This window comes from Scardinius erythrophthalmus, assembly GCF_964197995.2.
Source record: "Scardinius erythrophthalmus genome assembly, chromosome: 7".
In the NCBI taxonomy this organism is placed as follows: domain Eukaryota; kingdom Metazoa; phylum Chordata; class Actinopteri; order Cypriniformes; family Leuciscidae; genus Scardinius; species Scardinius erythrophthalmus.
Window position 1 is genome coordinate 8418784 of NC_138227.1, and position 17298 is coordinate 8436081.

Below are 17298 nucleotides of genomic sequence, written 5' to 3' on the forward strand. Positions count from 1 at the left end.
ATTTGTAAGAATTAAAAGAGCAGTTTCATTTCTATCCCTGTATTGTTCAACTGATCGAGGTTGATATGGGATTTAGAAAGTAATTAGTAATAAGTAATCCAATACTTTTTAGTGAGATGAATTAGTACAGTAAAATAATTACACTGTAATTAGCTAGAAATGAATTACTTTCCTGAAAACTGATATTAAAGTGCATCGATACAGTCGTGCTCAAAAGTTTGCATACAAAATGAGAGGGATCATACAAAATGCATGTTTTTTTTTTTTGTTTTTTTTTAGTACTGTCCTGAATAAGATATTTTACATAAGATTTTTACTTATAGTCCACTTGAAGAAGCTGAATTTATAAAAATGACCCGTTCAGAAGTGTTCTTGATTCTTAATACTGTGTGTGGTTATCTGGATGATCCATGGCTGTTGTGATAGATGTTCATGAGTCCTTTGTTTGTCCTGAGTTAAACTGCACAGTGTTCTTCAGAAAAATGCAAATTCTGCAGTTTTCCAGCATAATTTGCATATTTGAACCCTGTCCAGCTGTGACTGCATGATTTTGAGATCCATCTTTTCACACTGCAAGGACTGTTGAGGGACTCAATCACAACTATTAAAAAGGGTTTAAACATTCACTGATGCTCCAGAAGGAAAAACGATGCATTAAGAGCCGGGGGTTGAAAAATCTTCCAGGAAACATGTAGGGTAAGCATCTTCTGTTGTTTCCGAAGGGCAGAACTAAATGAAAAGATTTGATATTTTAAATAAAATACGAAAAAGTTTGACATCTTTATCTTGTTCAAAAGTTTTCACCCCCTTCGTGTTTCTTTTTTTTTCTCTCAGAATTACATGATATAAATTCGCAATTGCGAGAGAAAAAAGTCAGACCTGTGAGATAAAAAGTCGCTTTTACTCCTTTTCTATTTTTTTATTCTGTGGGAAAAAAGCTTCCATAGCTAACTTTGGTATCGAAATTGGAATTCGGAATATCGGAATTTTTACTGGCATCTAAGATTTTTTTGCATCATAACTGGCTGGTAAAAAATATTTATGGAGGGTAGCCTACATTTTCTTAAAGGGGTGGTGTAATGCCCTATTCACAATATGTAAAATAAGTCTCTGATGTCCTCAGAGTGTGTATGTGAAGTTTTAGCTCAAAATACCCCACAGATATTTTTATATAGCATGTTAAAATTGTCACTTTTTGAGGGTGAGCAAAAACACACAGTTTTTGTGTCTGTCCCTTTAAATGCAAATGAGCTGCTGCTCCCAGCACAGGGGACGGAGCTACAATAGCTTGTGTCCTGAAAATTTCAAAAACTTTTAGTCTTTTATGTTCAAAACAGAGTCAGACAAAGATGGAGAGACTCAAGAAGAAGTGACAACATGTAGACAACATTTCTGAATGGTTAGTTGATGAATTTATGTAGCTTATATGTTATCTTCTAGTCATTGATTAGCATATTCTGTCATGATAATCTTTAAATCGTATTCCCAGGGGCGGGGTTTATTTTAGGGTTAGTGATGTCACTAACCTGGGAGGAATGTCGTGTAGTCTCTACCAGTTTGTTGTAATCCTTAAAAAGTGATTTCTTTAAAATAATATCTCCCTTTGCTTTGAACTTTGAGCGTTGTAACTTTGCAGATGTTGTTTATGCTCAAACAGCAACATTACACACTAACTAAAGTTAGAAAAGTGAAGTCATAATCAGCCGCCCCTTTAAATCACTGGTCATTGGCAGCAGTGGTAACAAAAAAAGTTAGTTTTAGGCCCTGGTTGCAAAAAAAAAAATTGCATTAATAATTTATTGTACACAATGTTAAAATTATACAGCATAGTTTGTAAGTAAACCTCGGTCCCAGATAGCACACGTACATCACACAGACATTGGACGTTTCCTGTCAGATGTCAAATACTAGAAAATGTCTTTAAGATATCTTTATTGTTTATCTAATCTTTATCTAATGTTTATTATTTAGAATGTATGTAAAACTGACATCTTAAAGACGTCTATCAGATGTCAGAAAACAGCAGATGGTTTCAAGATAAAGTAATCTTTAACAGACATCTTGAAGACGTGCGTCTGCTATCTGGGGGTGTTTTTTTGTTGTTGTTTTTTTAACGGACGCGTTTTTACGGAGCGTTACGGTATCTCGCGCTGTTGCGGTTGAACTTCCTCAACGCTCAGCTGACTCGAGAGGAGGAATCATCACACACACACACACACACACACACACACACACATAGAGGGAATCGAGGGGAAAACAGCGATGGCGGCGGAGATCCACTCGAGGCCTCAGAGCTTCAGACCCGTCCTGTTAAACAAGATCGAGGGCCACAGCGACACCGTGAACACGGCCGTGCTGATCCCGAAAGAGGATGGGGTTATTACGGTCAGCGAGGACAGGTAAGTTAACGTTACACGCGCCGGTGTAAACACGATCACATTATGTGACAACGCTGAAATCTACACTGGTCTCGTTTATCTGTTTATTTGTTTAAAAACATGCGTAATTATTCTCCTATAATAATTTCTATAGCGGTACATGGTAATACCATGGTATTATAGGTTTACCAGGGTACTTCAATGATGCATGTCCAAAACATCATGGCAAGTGTTTTGAATAGAAGCTCTTGAACTTTACAAGCTAGATTGTTGCTTGAAAACTTCAGAATTGAAGATGAATTATGAATTACCCATAGAGCAGGATATCTGTACAGGATATGTGTAACAGTTACTGTGAAACTGTGGTAAGTGTGTGTGTGTGTGTTTGCCACAACTGTCATAATGTCAACACAAATCAAAAGCAGAATGATTCTTAAAGCTTCTCACAGTGTTTGAAGATCTTGTGTTCATTTATTTAGATTTTACACTAACAATAAATGTTGTATATGAAAGCAGTTCTGCAACATAAGAAAAAAATGCTCTTGTAAATCACAATTATGATGTAAAAAGTAGGAGTTCTGACACTGAGTCGACTTTCTGATTTAATGAACTTTTCATCTCAGAAATATATCTCATAAATATGACCTGGTATATCATAATTTCATGTGTCTTTTGGACTTAGGCTATCAAGTATGATATGATTTATTACAGGCCAATATATTATGTTTTATTTATTACTAAGATTATTGTAGTTATTGTGGTAGATTGACGAAATTAAATTAAAATGACTGATTTACTGACAGCTTCTTTCACTATTTGAAGAACATCCCATATTATTTTATTATCTTGGCATAATGGGTGGTTACCATGGTACTTTGGACTTGTTTTACTTGTTTACATAGATATTGTGCTCTGTTTAAATGTATATTTGGATATTATTTGTGTTGTTCAACTCTTTTTATGAGGAAAACCTACTGGAAAACGCAACTTAAAGGGATAGTTCACCCAAAAATGAAAATGATCCCATGATTTACTCACCCTCAAGCCATCTTCTGTGTATATAACGTTCTTCTTTCAGCCAAACACAATCAGAGTTAGGCTATATTAATAAATATCCTGTCTCTTCCAAGCTTTAAAATGGCAGTGAATGGTGACTTGGATTTTGAAGTCCATAAAAGTGCATCTATCCATCATAAAAGTAATCCAGACGGCTCCTGGGAGTTAATAAAGACCTTCTGAAGAGAAGCGGTGCGTTTTGTTAGAAAAATATCCATATTTGTAACTTTATAAACTGTAATCACTGGCAAGTCGAGTGACCTCTGACCTGAAAATATTACTAAAAAAAAAAAGAAAATGTTCATTTTGGGGTGAACTAACCCTTTAAACCAGCCTTAGGTGGTTAGCTGGTCTTTGAGCACGATCACGCTGGTTTAGACAACATTTTTTGATAGTGTTATTGGGGTTTGGATATTTAGTCAGCCTAAAAGTCCAGCAAAGCACTTAGGCTGGGTTAAGCCATTTTCTTTCAGCAGTGACGTTGGTTAAGTTCCTCTCAGGATGAACGCATCAGTGCTTGCTTTGTTTCTGCAAGGCTTGAAATCATATCTTATGTCTTCATGCATTTCAACATACTCTTCTTAATGTTTCTAAACAATGACCTCCTTTTCAAATGGGATTCAAACATGTTTTTAAATGCTGAACAGGAGAAACAGCTGGCATCAACAGCATGTGTTTCCAGATGCCCATTAAGGGAAGCTTAAAGATGATCAATTAGCTAGAAAACAGCTCAAGAGTTCAACACGTGACGTCAGAGAAGCAGATCTAAAAGAGATGAGTTGAGATTCAGAGATCAAGATCAAATCTTATTTGTGCTGTCAGAATCATTTATATAGTTGTGAATGAACATGCTTTGAGTTTTTTCATCTCTGAATATATTTTACATTTGAATCATTCTGGCTCGACAAAACCGTGTTAGTGTAGTCGGAGAGACGTGTGTGGTCATGTCCTGATTACCTGCACATGTGAGAGCAGGTGCACAAACATATGCAGGAACTGAAACTAAATGAACAGAGAGTTCAGCTGCTCCGGGGCATGTGTGTGTTTCTGTGCATGACCATCACACTTCAGCTGGTTATTTTTAGCCATTTTTATTTTTTATAATATTATTATATTATGTTAATTATATTATATTATTTATTGCTGTCAAAATAACCACGATCAATCAAATCTAACATAAGTTTATATAGGCTATATATATATATATACACACACACACATATATATATGTACACATATATACATATATTATAAAACATTTTAGGTTAGATGAAATTAATCACGATTAATCAATTTGACCACACATATATTATTATTATTTTTTTAAAATATATACTGAACAATATTATAAACGCAACACTTTTGTTTTTGCCCCCATTTTTCATGAGCTGAACTCAAAGATCTATGTACACAAAAGGCCTATGAAGGAACGTGGATGAATGGCACAACAATGGGCCTCAGGATCTCGTCACGATACAGTATCTCTGTGCATTCAAAATGCCATCAATAAAATGCACCTGTGTTCGTTGTCCATAACATACGCCTGCCCATACCATAACCCCACCGCCACCATGGGCCACTCGATCAACAACGTTGACATCAGCAAACCGCTCACCCACACAACGCCAAACATGCTGTCTGCCATCTGCCCTGTACAGTGAAAACCCGGGATTCATCCATGAAGAGAACACCTCTCCAAAGTGCCAGACGCCATCGAATGTGAGAATTTGCCCACTCAAGTCGGTTACGACGACGAACTGCAGTCGGGTCGAGACCCTGATGAGGACGAGGAGCATGCAGATGAGCTTCCCTGAGACGGTTTCTGACAGTTTATGCAGAAATTCTTTGGTTATGCAAACCGATGCAGTAGCTGTCCGGGTGGCTGGTCTCAGACGATCTTGGAGATGAAGATGTTGGATGTGGAGGTCCTGGGCGGTAGTGAGGCCGGTTGGATGTATTGCCAAATTCTCTGAAACGCCTTTGAAACGGCTTATGGTAGAGATATGAACATTCAATTCACGGGCAACAGCTCTGGTGGACATTCCTGCAGTCAGCATGAATGAATGTGTTTGGGATGCTCTGGAACCCCCCCAATACAGTAGAACTGCACATTTTAGAGTGGCCTTTTATTGTGGCCAGCCTAAGGCACACCTGTGCAATAATCATGCTGTCTAATCAGCATCTTGATATGCCACACCTGTGAGGTGGATGGATGATCTCGGAAAAGGAGAAGTGCTCACTAACACAGATTTAGACAGATTTGTTAACAATATTTGAGAGAAATAGGCCTTTTGTGTACATAGAAAAAGTCTTAGATCTTTGAGTTCAGCTCATGAAAAATGGGGGCAAAAACAAAAGTTTTGCATTTATAATTTTGTTCAGTGTGTATATATATATATATATATATATATATATATATATATATATATATATATATATATATATAATATATAATTTATTTACTTACTTATTTTTTTATTTTTTTATTTTTTAAACTTTACTTTCTTTTCATGTTCCAAACAAATAAATATATATTAATTTGGGTTGATTCTTATATGGTATTTCATGTTTTATTTGAATGTGTTGTTGTTTGTTTATTTATTTCAGGACGATCAGAGTTTGGCTGAAGCGTGACAGTGGACAGTACTGGCCCAGCATCTACCACACTGTGTCCTGTGAGTATCATTTCAACCAAAAATCATTTCTTACTCGTAATATGTTCCTAACAGTGGAGCATGTTTAGCGTAATGTTCACGCTGTCATTTTCTTTACAATGAAAGTGGACGGAATCTCAAATATGGTGAGAGCAGGTTTGACGTGACTGACACTTTGAGCATTAACCAAAAGGAAAATAACACGTTTTCAACACACAATCTCCTGTTGTCTCTCATACTGTACATTCACCAGTGTCACCAGTAAGTGCATGAAGGTTTGATGTGCCATTGCTCTTTTTGTTTGAGTTGCTTGACATGTCAAATTCTGATGCAAACTGGATCTGTGTTTGAGAAAAAGTAGGATTGTTGGAGAAAAATGGTTCGGAAACTGTTATTTTTTATACTTTTATAGTATTTATTAGTATTTTTAAAGTCCACATGAAATCAAAATTAACCATATTTACTTTGTTTGCCTAAATTGATCGTTTTGTGGTGAACAATTCATCCATGCAAGTCAATCCACACAAAAAATTTTGGGCTTCGTAATCTTTAATCAAAATCAGAAAATGCCCCTCCCCTCTGCATTGGAGGACCTTCTCTGATGATGTATGTTTGACGGCTTGGTTTGGGAAACGCTTAACCACTCTCCTCAAACCGTTAGTCTGTTATGAGTGAGAGATGGAGAGGAGGAGCGTGTGTGTTTTTTTTTTTAATTAGTTTAGTCTACTATTTCTATTTAACTTTAATGTATATTATTTTCATTTAGAAATTGTGGTACTTGGAGCGGCACGATTCTAGAAAAATTGAGAATCGCGTTTAAAAAAAAAATTTGAGATCATGATTCTCCCACAATTCTGAACAGACAACTAAACAAAATAACATGTCATTTACTAGAGGTTCAGACAAAATGTTAATTCCTGCAGTCTATTTAAAAATGTTTAATTAATTTCAATGTATTATTTAAAAAGAAAAGCGGTTTACTTGAATGATAAATACTTCACTTGTTTCATTGCTGTATGAATCAGCGTTTTTGAACGAATCTGTTGAATGAATGATTCAATGACACATACATATTTTTAACAGTCACTTGTCGCCACCTACTGGCATAACGATGTAATTGATACAATTGCTAATTGAAGTGCAAATTTTGGTTGCTTTCGTAGACATCAGTGTTTATATCCGAACTATAAACTTTTCTCCCAATACTTATGTAATAATTTGAAAATTTGTAAGACAGAACTAATAATACTGTGTGGTTGAAAAGACTGTTTGTGAAGCTGTTTCATATCTATACATAACCGCTCTCTCTGGGTCAGAACGCAGACCTTTTAACGATTAATCGTGCAGTTCTAGTAGTTCTTCAACTTGTTTCCAGTAGTTTTCAAGGCAAGTTTTTTTAAAGTTCATGTCTAATATTTATATTTTCTATTATTTTAGCTTTCAATTAAAAAAAGCGAAGTGTTGTTTTTGGTGCCGCTTGTAGCACAGAAATGACACACTTCACCTTTAAGCAGCAGAAATCTCAGAGGATGTAGGTCAAGTGTTTCTCTTTCTGTCCAGCTCCGTGTTCCTGTATGTCATATCACCATGAGAGCAAGCGAATCTTCATAGGACAGGACAATGGGGCCGTTGTGGTAAGTGTCACTGTATCGCCCCCCCGAGGGCCAAAGTGTTTTCAGATGTTGAATATTATGTCCCTATAGGTGCTTCCCAAACAGAAAGCTGCATCCTAGTGAGGTTGTGTCCTTTCTAGTCTTGGTTTGTAGGCTAAAATAAAAGATAACATTTATGCCTTAATCTACAAGAACATTATTTTTGTCCTACATTTCATTCAGTGCCAACTCATTTTCCGTCAGTTATGCTTCGGGAATTGGAATGTGTGCAAAGGATTGTGGGTTACTGATGGACATGAAGGATAAACGTGATGCATCCTTCAAAATGAGCTGAATAAAAGACGCGAAACGAAGGCTGTCTTCCAAAGATCCTTCAATTTGAGACTTGGCAGTCGAGATATGCAGCCATATCTCTTTAGATGCCTGTAGTCAGGGCAACTGTACATATTTATGTATTAAAGGGATAGTTCACCCAGAAAATAAACATTTTCGTAATTTGCTTGCCTTCATATCATTCCCAACCTGTATGGTTTTCTGTGGAGAACAAAGTGAGATGTTTAGCAGAATGTTCACACTGCTCTTTTTTTGTTGTTGATACAAAGGACGTACACTACTGTTAAAAATTAGGTGTTGGTTAGAATTATTTTAATTATTATCATTTAAATTAAAAGTCTTCTGCTCACCAAGGCTGCTTTTATTTGATCAAAAATACAGTAAAATCATTAATATTATTACAATTTATAATAAGTTTTTTCTATTTGAAAATATTATAAAATGTAATTTATTCCAGTGATCAAAGCTGTATTTTCAGCATCATTACTCCAGTCTTTAGTGTCGCATGATCCTTCAGAAATCAGTCTAATATGATGATTTGATGCTCAAGAAACATTATCAATGTTGAAAACAGTTGCTTTTTTTAATGGTTGTTTGATGAATAGAAGTTGAAATCAGTATTTATTTGTAATATAAATCTTTTGTGACATTAAAAAAGTCTTTACTGTTATTTAGATCAATTCAATGCATCCTTGTTGAATAAAAGTATTCATTTCTTTCTAAAAAAAATAAATACAAAAATCTTACTGACCCCTAATGTTTGAACGGTAGTTTATATAGGGACCGTGGACAAAAAAACACCATAAAAGTAATCCGAAGACTTGAAATATATGCTTAAATGATGCTTTCTTTGTCCTTATTTGGATCTTGAGAGTCCCGATCACTGTGTGGAAAAGAGCTCTTATTTTGCGTGTCACAAAAAGCTGAAAGTCATCTGGGTTTGTTGCCACATTCGGGTGAGTAAGAGGGTAAACTAACGCATTGAGTAAATCTGTAATCTTCTTTTCTCTGTCTCTCACAGGAGTTCCTCATCTCAGAAGATTTCAACAAAATGAACCATGTAAAAACATACCCAGGTAAAACCAGAGACTTATGCCTTATTTCCATTAGTGTTCCAACATACTTTAGGTGATGGGTGTGATTTCCCTTCCAGCAGAGCACTAAAATGTACACACACACACACACACACACACACACACACACACACACACACACACACACACACACACACACACACACACACACTACACTACTTTACTTTGGCCCACCCAATCACTTGAGGATCATTTGTTTTTTTCCCAGCATGCCCTGGGGCTAAGATTCTCATGTGAGCTCTCACTAGACACTTAGACACTCACACACTCACACACAAGATGATTATGGCTGGATGAGTCAGAGCTGCTCTGGAAAATGTGTCTGGAGAAAACCGGACAATGCCAGGAAAGCATGTTTGTGTGAGAGACGGTATTCCGGCTTATAACGGTCAAATATTGTAGTTGACTTAATTTGAATGAATTAGTTGGTATTGTGATCTGCATTATGTTCATTTCGGATCAGATACAGTTACACTGTTAGTTGCCCTACCAGGACACACAATGACATCATCAGATGATGACATCGTCTCACAAACATCTCGACACACAGCACTCTCTGCCTTCAAAGCGAATCTCAAGAGTGTGTTTGTGTTCTGAATCTTACTGATCCATGGAATACTGTATCCCACATTGCAATTTGCTCAGCTTCATCTTTTGTTTCCAGTGTGACGAATGAACCAGAAGAAAGACTTTTTTTTTCTTAACTCATTATTTGATTGAACCGCCAAAGGTTAAGACATTTGACCCAAAATCATTACAATTATTAAAAATTCAATTAATTAAAATTCTAAATAACTACTTTTTTTATATAATTAATTAAACATGCATGCAAAAAAAAACCTGTTACTTTAGTATTTTTTTATTTTTCAAATATTAATATTTTGAATTAGATTTGTTTTCATTTTAACTTTTGTTCAATCTTTTGTAGTCAATCTTTATATATATATATATATAAAGCATGCTTCAATCTCGGAATGTATTACTGGTTAGTATTTATTTATTTCCAGTTATAATTTAGTGTTTTTTAGTGATTTCGGTTAGTTGCCAAGGCATCATTTCTAATTAGTTAGTTAGTTATTCTAGTTCAAATAGTTTTTTTTAATCAAATAATTGTAGTTTATTTTTAGGTTTATTTTTTTGAACAAAACTGTTTTTAGCAGTTTTAGTTAACAATAACCCTAATTTAAATGAGATCATGTGACAACAACACATGCTACAGTTGATCATGCATTAAGCAGACAGTTTCACATACACACACTGCCCTATGTTCTCATCGGTGTAGAAGTGTATGAACTTTACAAGGCAGTTTTGTCATTCAATCTCGGAATGTTGAGAGCATGAAGTGTCCAACATTCCACTCTTTGTTTTTTCGGTTAATTTAGTGCATCATTTGAGTATTAAAAGTTCTATTTGGAATTCTCAGTGTGAACACACTACTCACACTGATTACTCTACAAAACGGCACAACTACACAAAATTGGGACTCACAAATTGTCTCAGACCTTTTGAACCTTGATCTTCACCAAGTGTGTGTGTGTGTGTGTGTGTGTGTGTGTGTGTGTGTGTGTGTGTGTGCGCGCGCACAGCCCATCAGAACCGTGTGTCAGACCTCATCTTCTCTCTGGAGAGTCAGTGGGTGATCAGTACGGGTCATGATAAAAGCATCAGCTGGATGAGCACTCAGAGCGGCTCTATGCTGGGACGCCACAGCTTCGGCTCATGGGCTTCCTGTTTACAGTATCCTTCACTTCAGGCTTTCCCTGAGAAATATTTCTAATGCATTTTTACATTTTATGCATGCGATTTCTCTGGATCGCAGTGGTTTCTGCAGTGTTAGAGGTAACGTTACATGTGTTTACACAGTTGCTTTTGTATATTATTAGTAATATAAAAAATATTATTATTTATTATATTGTTACTTTAAAATGTGTATGGACTTTGGTCAGAATTGCTATACAGTTTGGGGTCTGTAAGATTTTTAAGCTCACCAAGGCTTCATTTATTTGATCGAAAATACAGTAAAAACAGTAATACTGTGAAATATTTTTACAATTTAAAAGAACTGTTTTCTATTTGAATAAATGTTCAAATGTAATTTATTCCTGTGATCAAAGCTTAATTTTCAGCATCATTACTCCAGTCTTCAGCGTCACATGATCCTTCAGAAATCAGTCTAATATGCTGTTGCTAATGCTAATTGTGCTGCTTCATATTTTTGTGACAACCGTAGTTCTGCTAATGCATACAAGTCCCTGAATATCTTTCAAATACATTTTGATGAAATAGATTTAGGGATGCACCGATATGAACATTTTAATAACCGATAGTTTTTTATATTTGAGAGCCGATAACCGATATTTTGACCGATAAATCTTAATCCATTTTTTTATGTAATTTTTGAGAGCCTGATTACAAAAATAAAAGTCTCTCCATTAAAAGCCATGTCCCAAACACACAATTAATGTTTTCAATATAATTTTATGTAGCCGATATGACAGACTTGCGCTGCACATGTTGCACTTTTTCCTATTTTAAAGTGATTCCAATCATATTTCAAGCAATTCAAAGCCATCATGGTGAACAGTGTGCATCTGAAGTGTCTCAGCTGAGGGAAATAATCCATTATTTATCGGCTTTAATATATCGGCCAAATTTTCTTATCGGGCCGATAAAGATAACATTAAAAATTAACATATATCGGCTGATACCGATATGGTGGCCGATATATCGTTCATCACTAAATGGATTCATTATAAATTTTAATGGATTGGCAAATGAATTAGTGTCTTAAACTGGTTTAAATATGATTTTTGTTAAGAGGATTATTTCCTCTCTTCTGTCTTGTTTTCTTGACTACAAATGCAGATATGATAACGAAACCCAGCATGCCTTCGTAGGAGATCATTCAGGGCAGATCACTCTGCTGAAACTGGATGAACAGTCGTGTTCTATCATTACCACACTAAAGGGACATGAAGGTAACACACCTACAAATACACGTGTTTACATGTATATATATATATGGCCACACCAAAGGTCAAGTCTTTATTTTATTTGTATAGCTCTTTTCAATGTCTATAAAACCTTAAGGCCCCGATATACTCACGGCGTAGTTCTTTTTCATTTTTCACGAAGGGGTAAAAAGAAATTTTAAATATGTGTCCAGCTGTACACTGTTAGCAAACATCCCGACACTGAGAGCGGTGTTTAGGTGAATATGTAAATATGTGCTTTGCACTTTCCTCTCAATAACAAAATAAACATATAAAATAACAGAGGTGAGAAAACAGCAGTAAAGAAAGCATCTGATCATAGTGATTTTAATATGTTTGCACAAACTCTATAATTCAGCACTCCAGTCAAGTTTGTCACTTCATTTATAAACCACTTAATACAAGAGATTGCATAAAAGCAAGTCGCTTTACAGAATTAAACATGACAAAACGGTGTCTGTGTCTCTGTCAATTAGAATTACAAGTTCAGTTTCTACTGTAAAGCAGCTCTCCAGTGTGTTCATGTTTTGGACTGAACAGAAGAAATGAAAAGGAGAAGATTTCCACGTCAAAGAAGGCGGAGCCTCAGAGCCGCACCCACCTATTACATCATCGCCATGTGCCAATGGTAGTTCAGAGGTGTTCACCGGCCAGAGCGAACTTCTCCAGAAGATTCACTTTGGCAAGCTGTTTTGAAATCCACTGAAACAAACTCCAAACTCCTTCATTTTTGGCCTGATTTTGTTTGAATTGACATCACACCAGTTCGTTCTTCGATTTCGCTGGACGTATATCGGGGCCTTTATAGTCCACATTAAGTATTTTAGAGCTAAAGGGAAATTTAGTCAGATTTAGCTCACTTTTGAGGACAGTTTTGTCTCCGAATTATAGCTTGCTTTTTCTCAACACTTATACACACATCTGAGTGTCTTTCGTAACTGGTCTCACAGTTTTGTGAAAGAACTGTTTCCTTTAACACTCTTGTGTCTGTCTGTCTGTCTGTCTGTCTGTCTGTCTGTCTGTAGGTAGTGTTGCTGTGTTATATTGGGATCCAGTTCAGAGGTGGCTGTTTTCCGGAGCTTCTGATCACAGTGTGATCATGTGGGACATTGGTGGCAGAAAGGGACGCACATTACTACTGCAGGGACACCAGTGAGACACACACACACACACACACACACACACACACACACACACACACACACACACGTATATGTGGACTCTCCATAGACATAATGGTTTTTATACTGTACAAACTGTACTTTCTCCCCCCTTACACTATCCCTACCCCTAAACCTACCCATCACACAAAACTTTCTTAATTTTGTTAATCAAAAAAAAAAAAAAAACAGTTTAGTATGTTTTTTTAAAATCCATTTGGTTTACAAGGACACAGGAAATGTCCCCATAAACCATGTTTACGTTGTAATACCCTTGTCATTTTACACGTGTCCTCATAAATCATATATACAAGAACCACACACACACACACACACACACACACACACACACACACACATGACAGTAATAGCCTTAATGAAACATTGCTATAAGTGCTACTAGGCTGTGAATGGCTTAAGAAACCAAAATTGAGAACTATTGAGAAATTAAAAAAAAAGTTCTGAAAGTTAGTAGTAGTAAAAAGAAAATACTGAAAGTGAATGTTTTTCATGAGTTTCAGTTACATTAACAATCTCTGAGCAGGAGCATTCTTCTAAAAGTGTGGTGTAAGAGAGAACGTAGATTCGTTTTCACAAAATAAATCACTTTAGGGTGAAACTAGACCTTTATGGGGTTTATTTTGTTGTAATAACCTTCTGACTCTACATTTATTACCTGTACATTTAATTAATATTTAATTATAAGTCAGTTAAATTAACATGAAAGATCGATTTGAGATTGTTTGAATTATTTTATTATGTGAGATTAAAGAAGAGACCACAGAGCATTACAAAAGTTTTTTTTTTTTTTTTAAGAAATTAATACTTTTATTTAGCAAGTGCACATTAAATTGATCAAAAGTGACATTAAATACATTAATAATGTTACAAAATATTTCTATTTTAAATTCAGAACTTTCTGTTTATCAAAGACGCCTGAAATTTTTTTTATCATGGTTTCCAAAATTATTGATAATCAAAAATGTTTCTTCAGCATCAAATCATCATATTATACTGATTTCTGAAGGATCATGTGACACTGAAGACTGGAGTAATGATGCTGAAAATACAGCTTTGATCACTGGAATAATTTACATATTAACATATAATACAATAGAAAACAGTGTCTTCAAATTGTAATAATATTTCACTGTTTTTACTGTAATGTGATCAAATAAATGCAGCCTTGGTGAGCAGAAGAGACTTCTGCAACTACAACAACTATAAAAAATCTAATCCGACCCCTAACATTTGAACTCAAGTGTAATAGGAATAATCAGTTGTCTGGTCCAGTCAGTCATTCTGTGTCTGTCTGTGTCTCAGTGAGAAGGTCCAGGCGTTGAGGTATCTGCGTTTGACCCATCAGCTGGTGTCCTGCTCTGCTGATGGAGGAATGACAGTGTGGAACATGGACACAGCTCGAGAAGAGGTACTTATACAGGAGCTGACATGATATATGGATGTATATGTTACTATTTCATGTTCTAGCAGAGGTGGACAAAGTACACAACTTCCTTACTTGAGTAAAAGTACAGATACTACTGGTCAAATATTACTCCATTACAAGTACAAGTTGTAAAGAGTGATTTTTACTGAAGTAAAAGTACAGAAGTACTCGTTTTTAAAAGCACTTTATTATCAAAAGTAAAAAGTAAATGTCAATGCATTGTTTTATTATTGTTGCATTGTTGTGCAGTATGTAATACTTACAGTCCCTTATGCCTCTGAATCTATGCCTGCCCTCATATCAATATCACATGTATTTCTAGAACACAGTTCCAGTAGTGGGATTGAATATGAGATTGAATAAGTCACTCAATAACGTCCACAATGGTTTTGGACACCCAAATGGCTGTTTCCTCAAATACTGCCCTATTTAAAGTTTTTTGGCTTTTAGTATGAATATGTTAGCCTTACTGTTATCTATAAGCTAGTGTGCTCCAAAACAATGACAAAATTCACATTTAGAAGACCAAACCCAACGCTGAAAATGAAAATCGGGTTGACGTCAGAAACCAACATCAGTCTGGTTCTAACGTCAACCCGACTTTAATTTCCAACCAAAATCCAACGTCTGTGTTGACGTCACTCGACTTTCACTTCCAACTAAAATGCAACCCCTGCAACCAAAATCATCCCCTGATTGACGTCACTACTTTCTACCCAATGACCTTAACAGAATTGTAGTGGAGTAAAAAGTACGATATTTGTCTTTCAAATGTAGTGAAGTTGAAGTAAAATGCCTCCAGAAAAAATAATACTCAAGTAAAGTACAGATACTCAAAAAGTGTACCTAAGTACAGTACTCAAGTAAATGTACTTTGTTACTGTCCACCTCTGTGTTTTAGCATGGCTGGAACGCTGTATTGACCAATTAGAACTATCTGTTTTATTAATATGCCTGGCCAAAAATAAAAAGTCTATGATTAAATCATTATTGCAGTGATTATTATGTGTCTAGCATGTTATATGTTTGGCAGCAGTTCTTCTAACCCTTACTCATGGAGTGTGTAGCTTTTCATTTCTTAAACAACCATGTAGAGAGACGCATCATGGCCATATTCCAGGATGACAACGTCAAGATTCATCAGGCTCAAACTGTGAAAGAACAAGATCTTGACCAAAAAATTGCTGCACCTCTTGATGGAAATAAATGTAGAGATGTTATTTCCATCATGAAGTGCATCAATGTTTGGTCAAGATCTTGTATTGTCAATGCAAGAGTCCAGCACTCTGTAAAGTCTCCTCCAACACATGAGAAAGACTTTCAATGAATTTAAGATCTGGACTCAGAGGAGTTGATTCATGTGTGAAACTGATTCTTCATTCTCCTCACAAACGTTCTTTCACAGTTTGAGTCTGATGAATCTTGACGTTGTCATGCTGGAATATGGCCTTGATGTGTCTTTCTAATTGTTTAATAAATGAAAAGCCACACACTCCATCAGTAAGGGTTAGAAGAACTGTTGCCAAACACATAACATGCTAGAAACATAATAATCACTGCAATGATGATCTAATCATAGACTGTTAAATATTTGCCTATTTAAATCCAAACAGCGACTTATTTTGGCCGGGCAGTGTAGTACAAGCTCAATCACACACTGGACACAAACACGTACACCAGAACATATTCTTGAATGAATCAATGGCCAAATGTCTAATCATGGAGCAGTGACGAAGTTTTCTGGGTGTCGTCATGGCAACCCCTGCGTCAGTCATTAAAGTCACATTCATCTCTATGGTGACCTGAAAGCGACTCAGAATGTCATCTCTCTCTCTCTCTCTCTCTCTCTCTCTCTCTCTCTCTCTCTCTCTCTCTCTCTCTCTCTCTCTCCCTCTCTATCTCTCTCTCTAACTCTCTCTCTCTAACTCTCTCTCTCTCTCTCTCTCTCTCTCTCTCTCCCTCTCTAACTCTCTCTCTAACTCTCTCTCTCTAACTCTCTCTCTTTAACTCTCTCATTTCAGGCTCCACAGTGGCTGGAGAGTGATTCCTGTCAGAAATGCGAACAGCCGTTTTTTTGGAATATAAAGCAGATGTGGGACACTAAGACTCTGGGGCTCCGACAGGTACCACCGCTATATCAAATCTTTTGCTTTTAAAGGGATAGTTCACCCAATAAAAAATGAATAAATGAAAATTAGCCCATGATTTACTCACCCTCAAGTCATCCTAGGTGTATATGACTTTCTTCTTTAAGACGAATACAATCGGGAGTTATATATAAAAAAAAAATCCTGGCTCTTCCAAGCTTTATAATGGGAGTGAATTGCCGTTTCTGTTTTGAAGTCCATAAAAATGCTTCTATCCATCACAAGCTAGAATTTTACTTTGTAACATGTTAAATATGAAATATTTTCCTCACACAAACTCATCGCTTCACTTTTCTTTGCTTCAAAGAGGCCTTTAGAAGGCCTTTATTAACCCTTTTATGGTTCTTTTATGGTGGATAGATGCACTTTTATGGACTTCAAAACAGAAAACGGCAATTCGCTGCCATTATAAAGCTTGGAAGA

At 36.0% G+C, this 17298-nt stretch overlaps 1 protein-coding gene across 2 annotated transcripts in view; it reads left to right on the forward strand.

Moving 5' to 3' along the window:
* Positions 1-2188: 2188 nt before the first annotated feature.
* The window catches only part of wdfy1 (WD repeat and FYVE domain containing 1), a 42953-nt gene continuing 27843 nt past the window's right edge, over positions 2189-17298 (forward strand). Inside the window, exons 1-9 of one of the 2 annotated variants that reach the window (XM_081371127.1) lie at positions 2189-2399; positions 6042-6109; positions 7649-7722; positions 9056-9110; positions 10715-10865; positions 11994-12106; positions 13147-13273; positions 14605-14710; positions 16750-16851. In XM_081371127.1, the coding sequence (XP_081227253.1) occupies positions 2263-2399; positions 6042-6109; positions 7649-7722; positions 9056-9110; positions 10715-10865; positions 11994-12106; positions 13147-13273; positions 14605-14710; positions 16750-16851 (933 nt within the window). In that variant the 5' untranslated portion in view covers positions 2189-2262. The remainder of the gene's footprint in view (positions 2400-6041; positions 6110-7648; positions 7723-9055; positions 9111-10714; positions 10866-11993; positions 12107-13146; positions 13274-14604; positions 14711-16749; positions 16852-17298) is intronic. The other variant, XM_081371130.1, reaches the window with a different exon arrangement.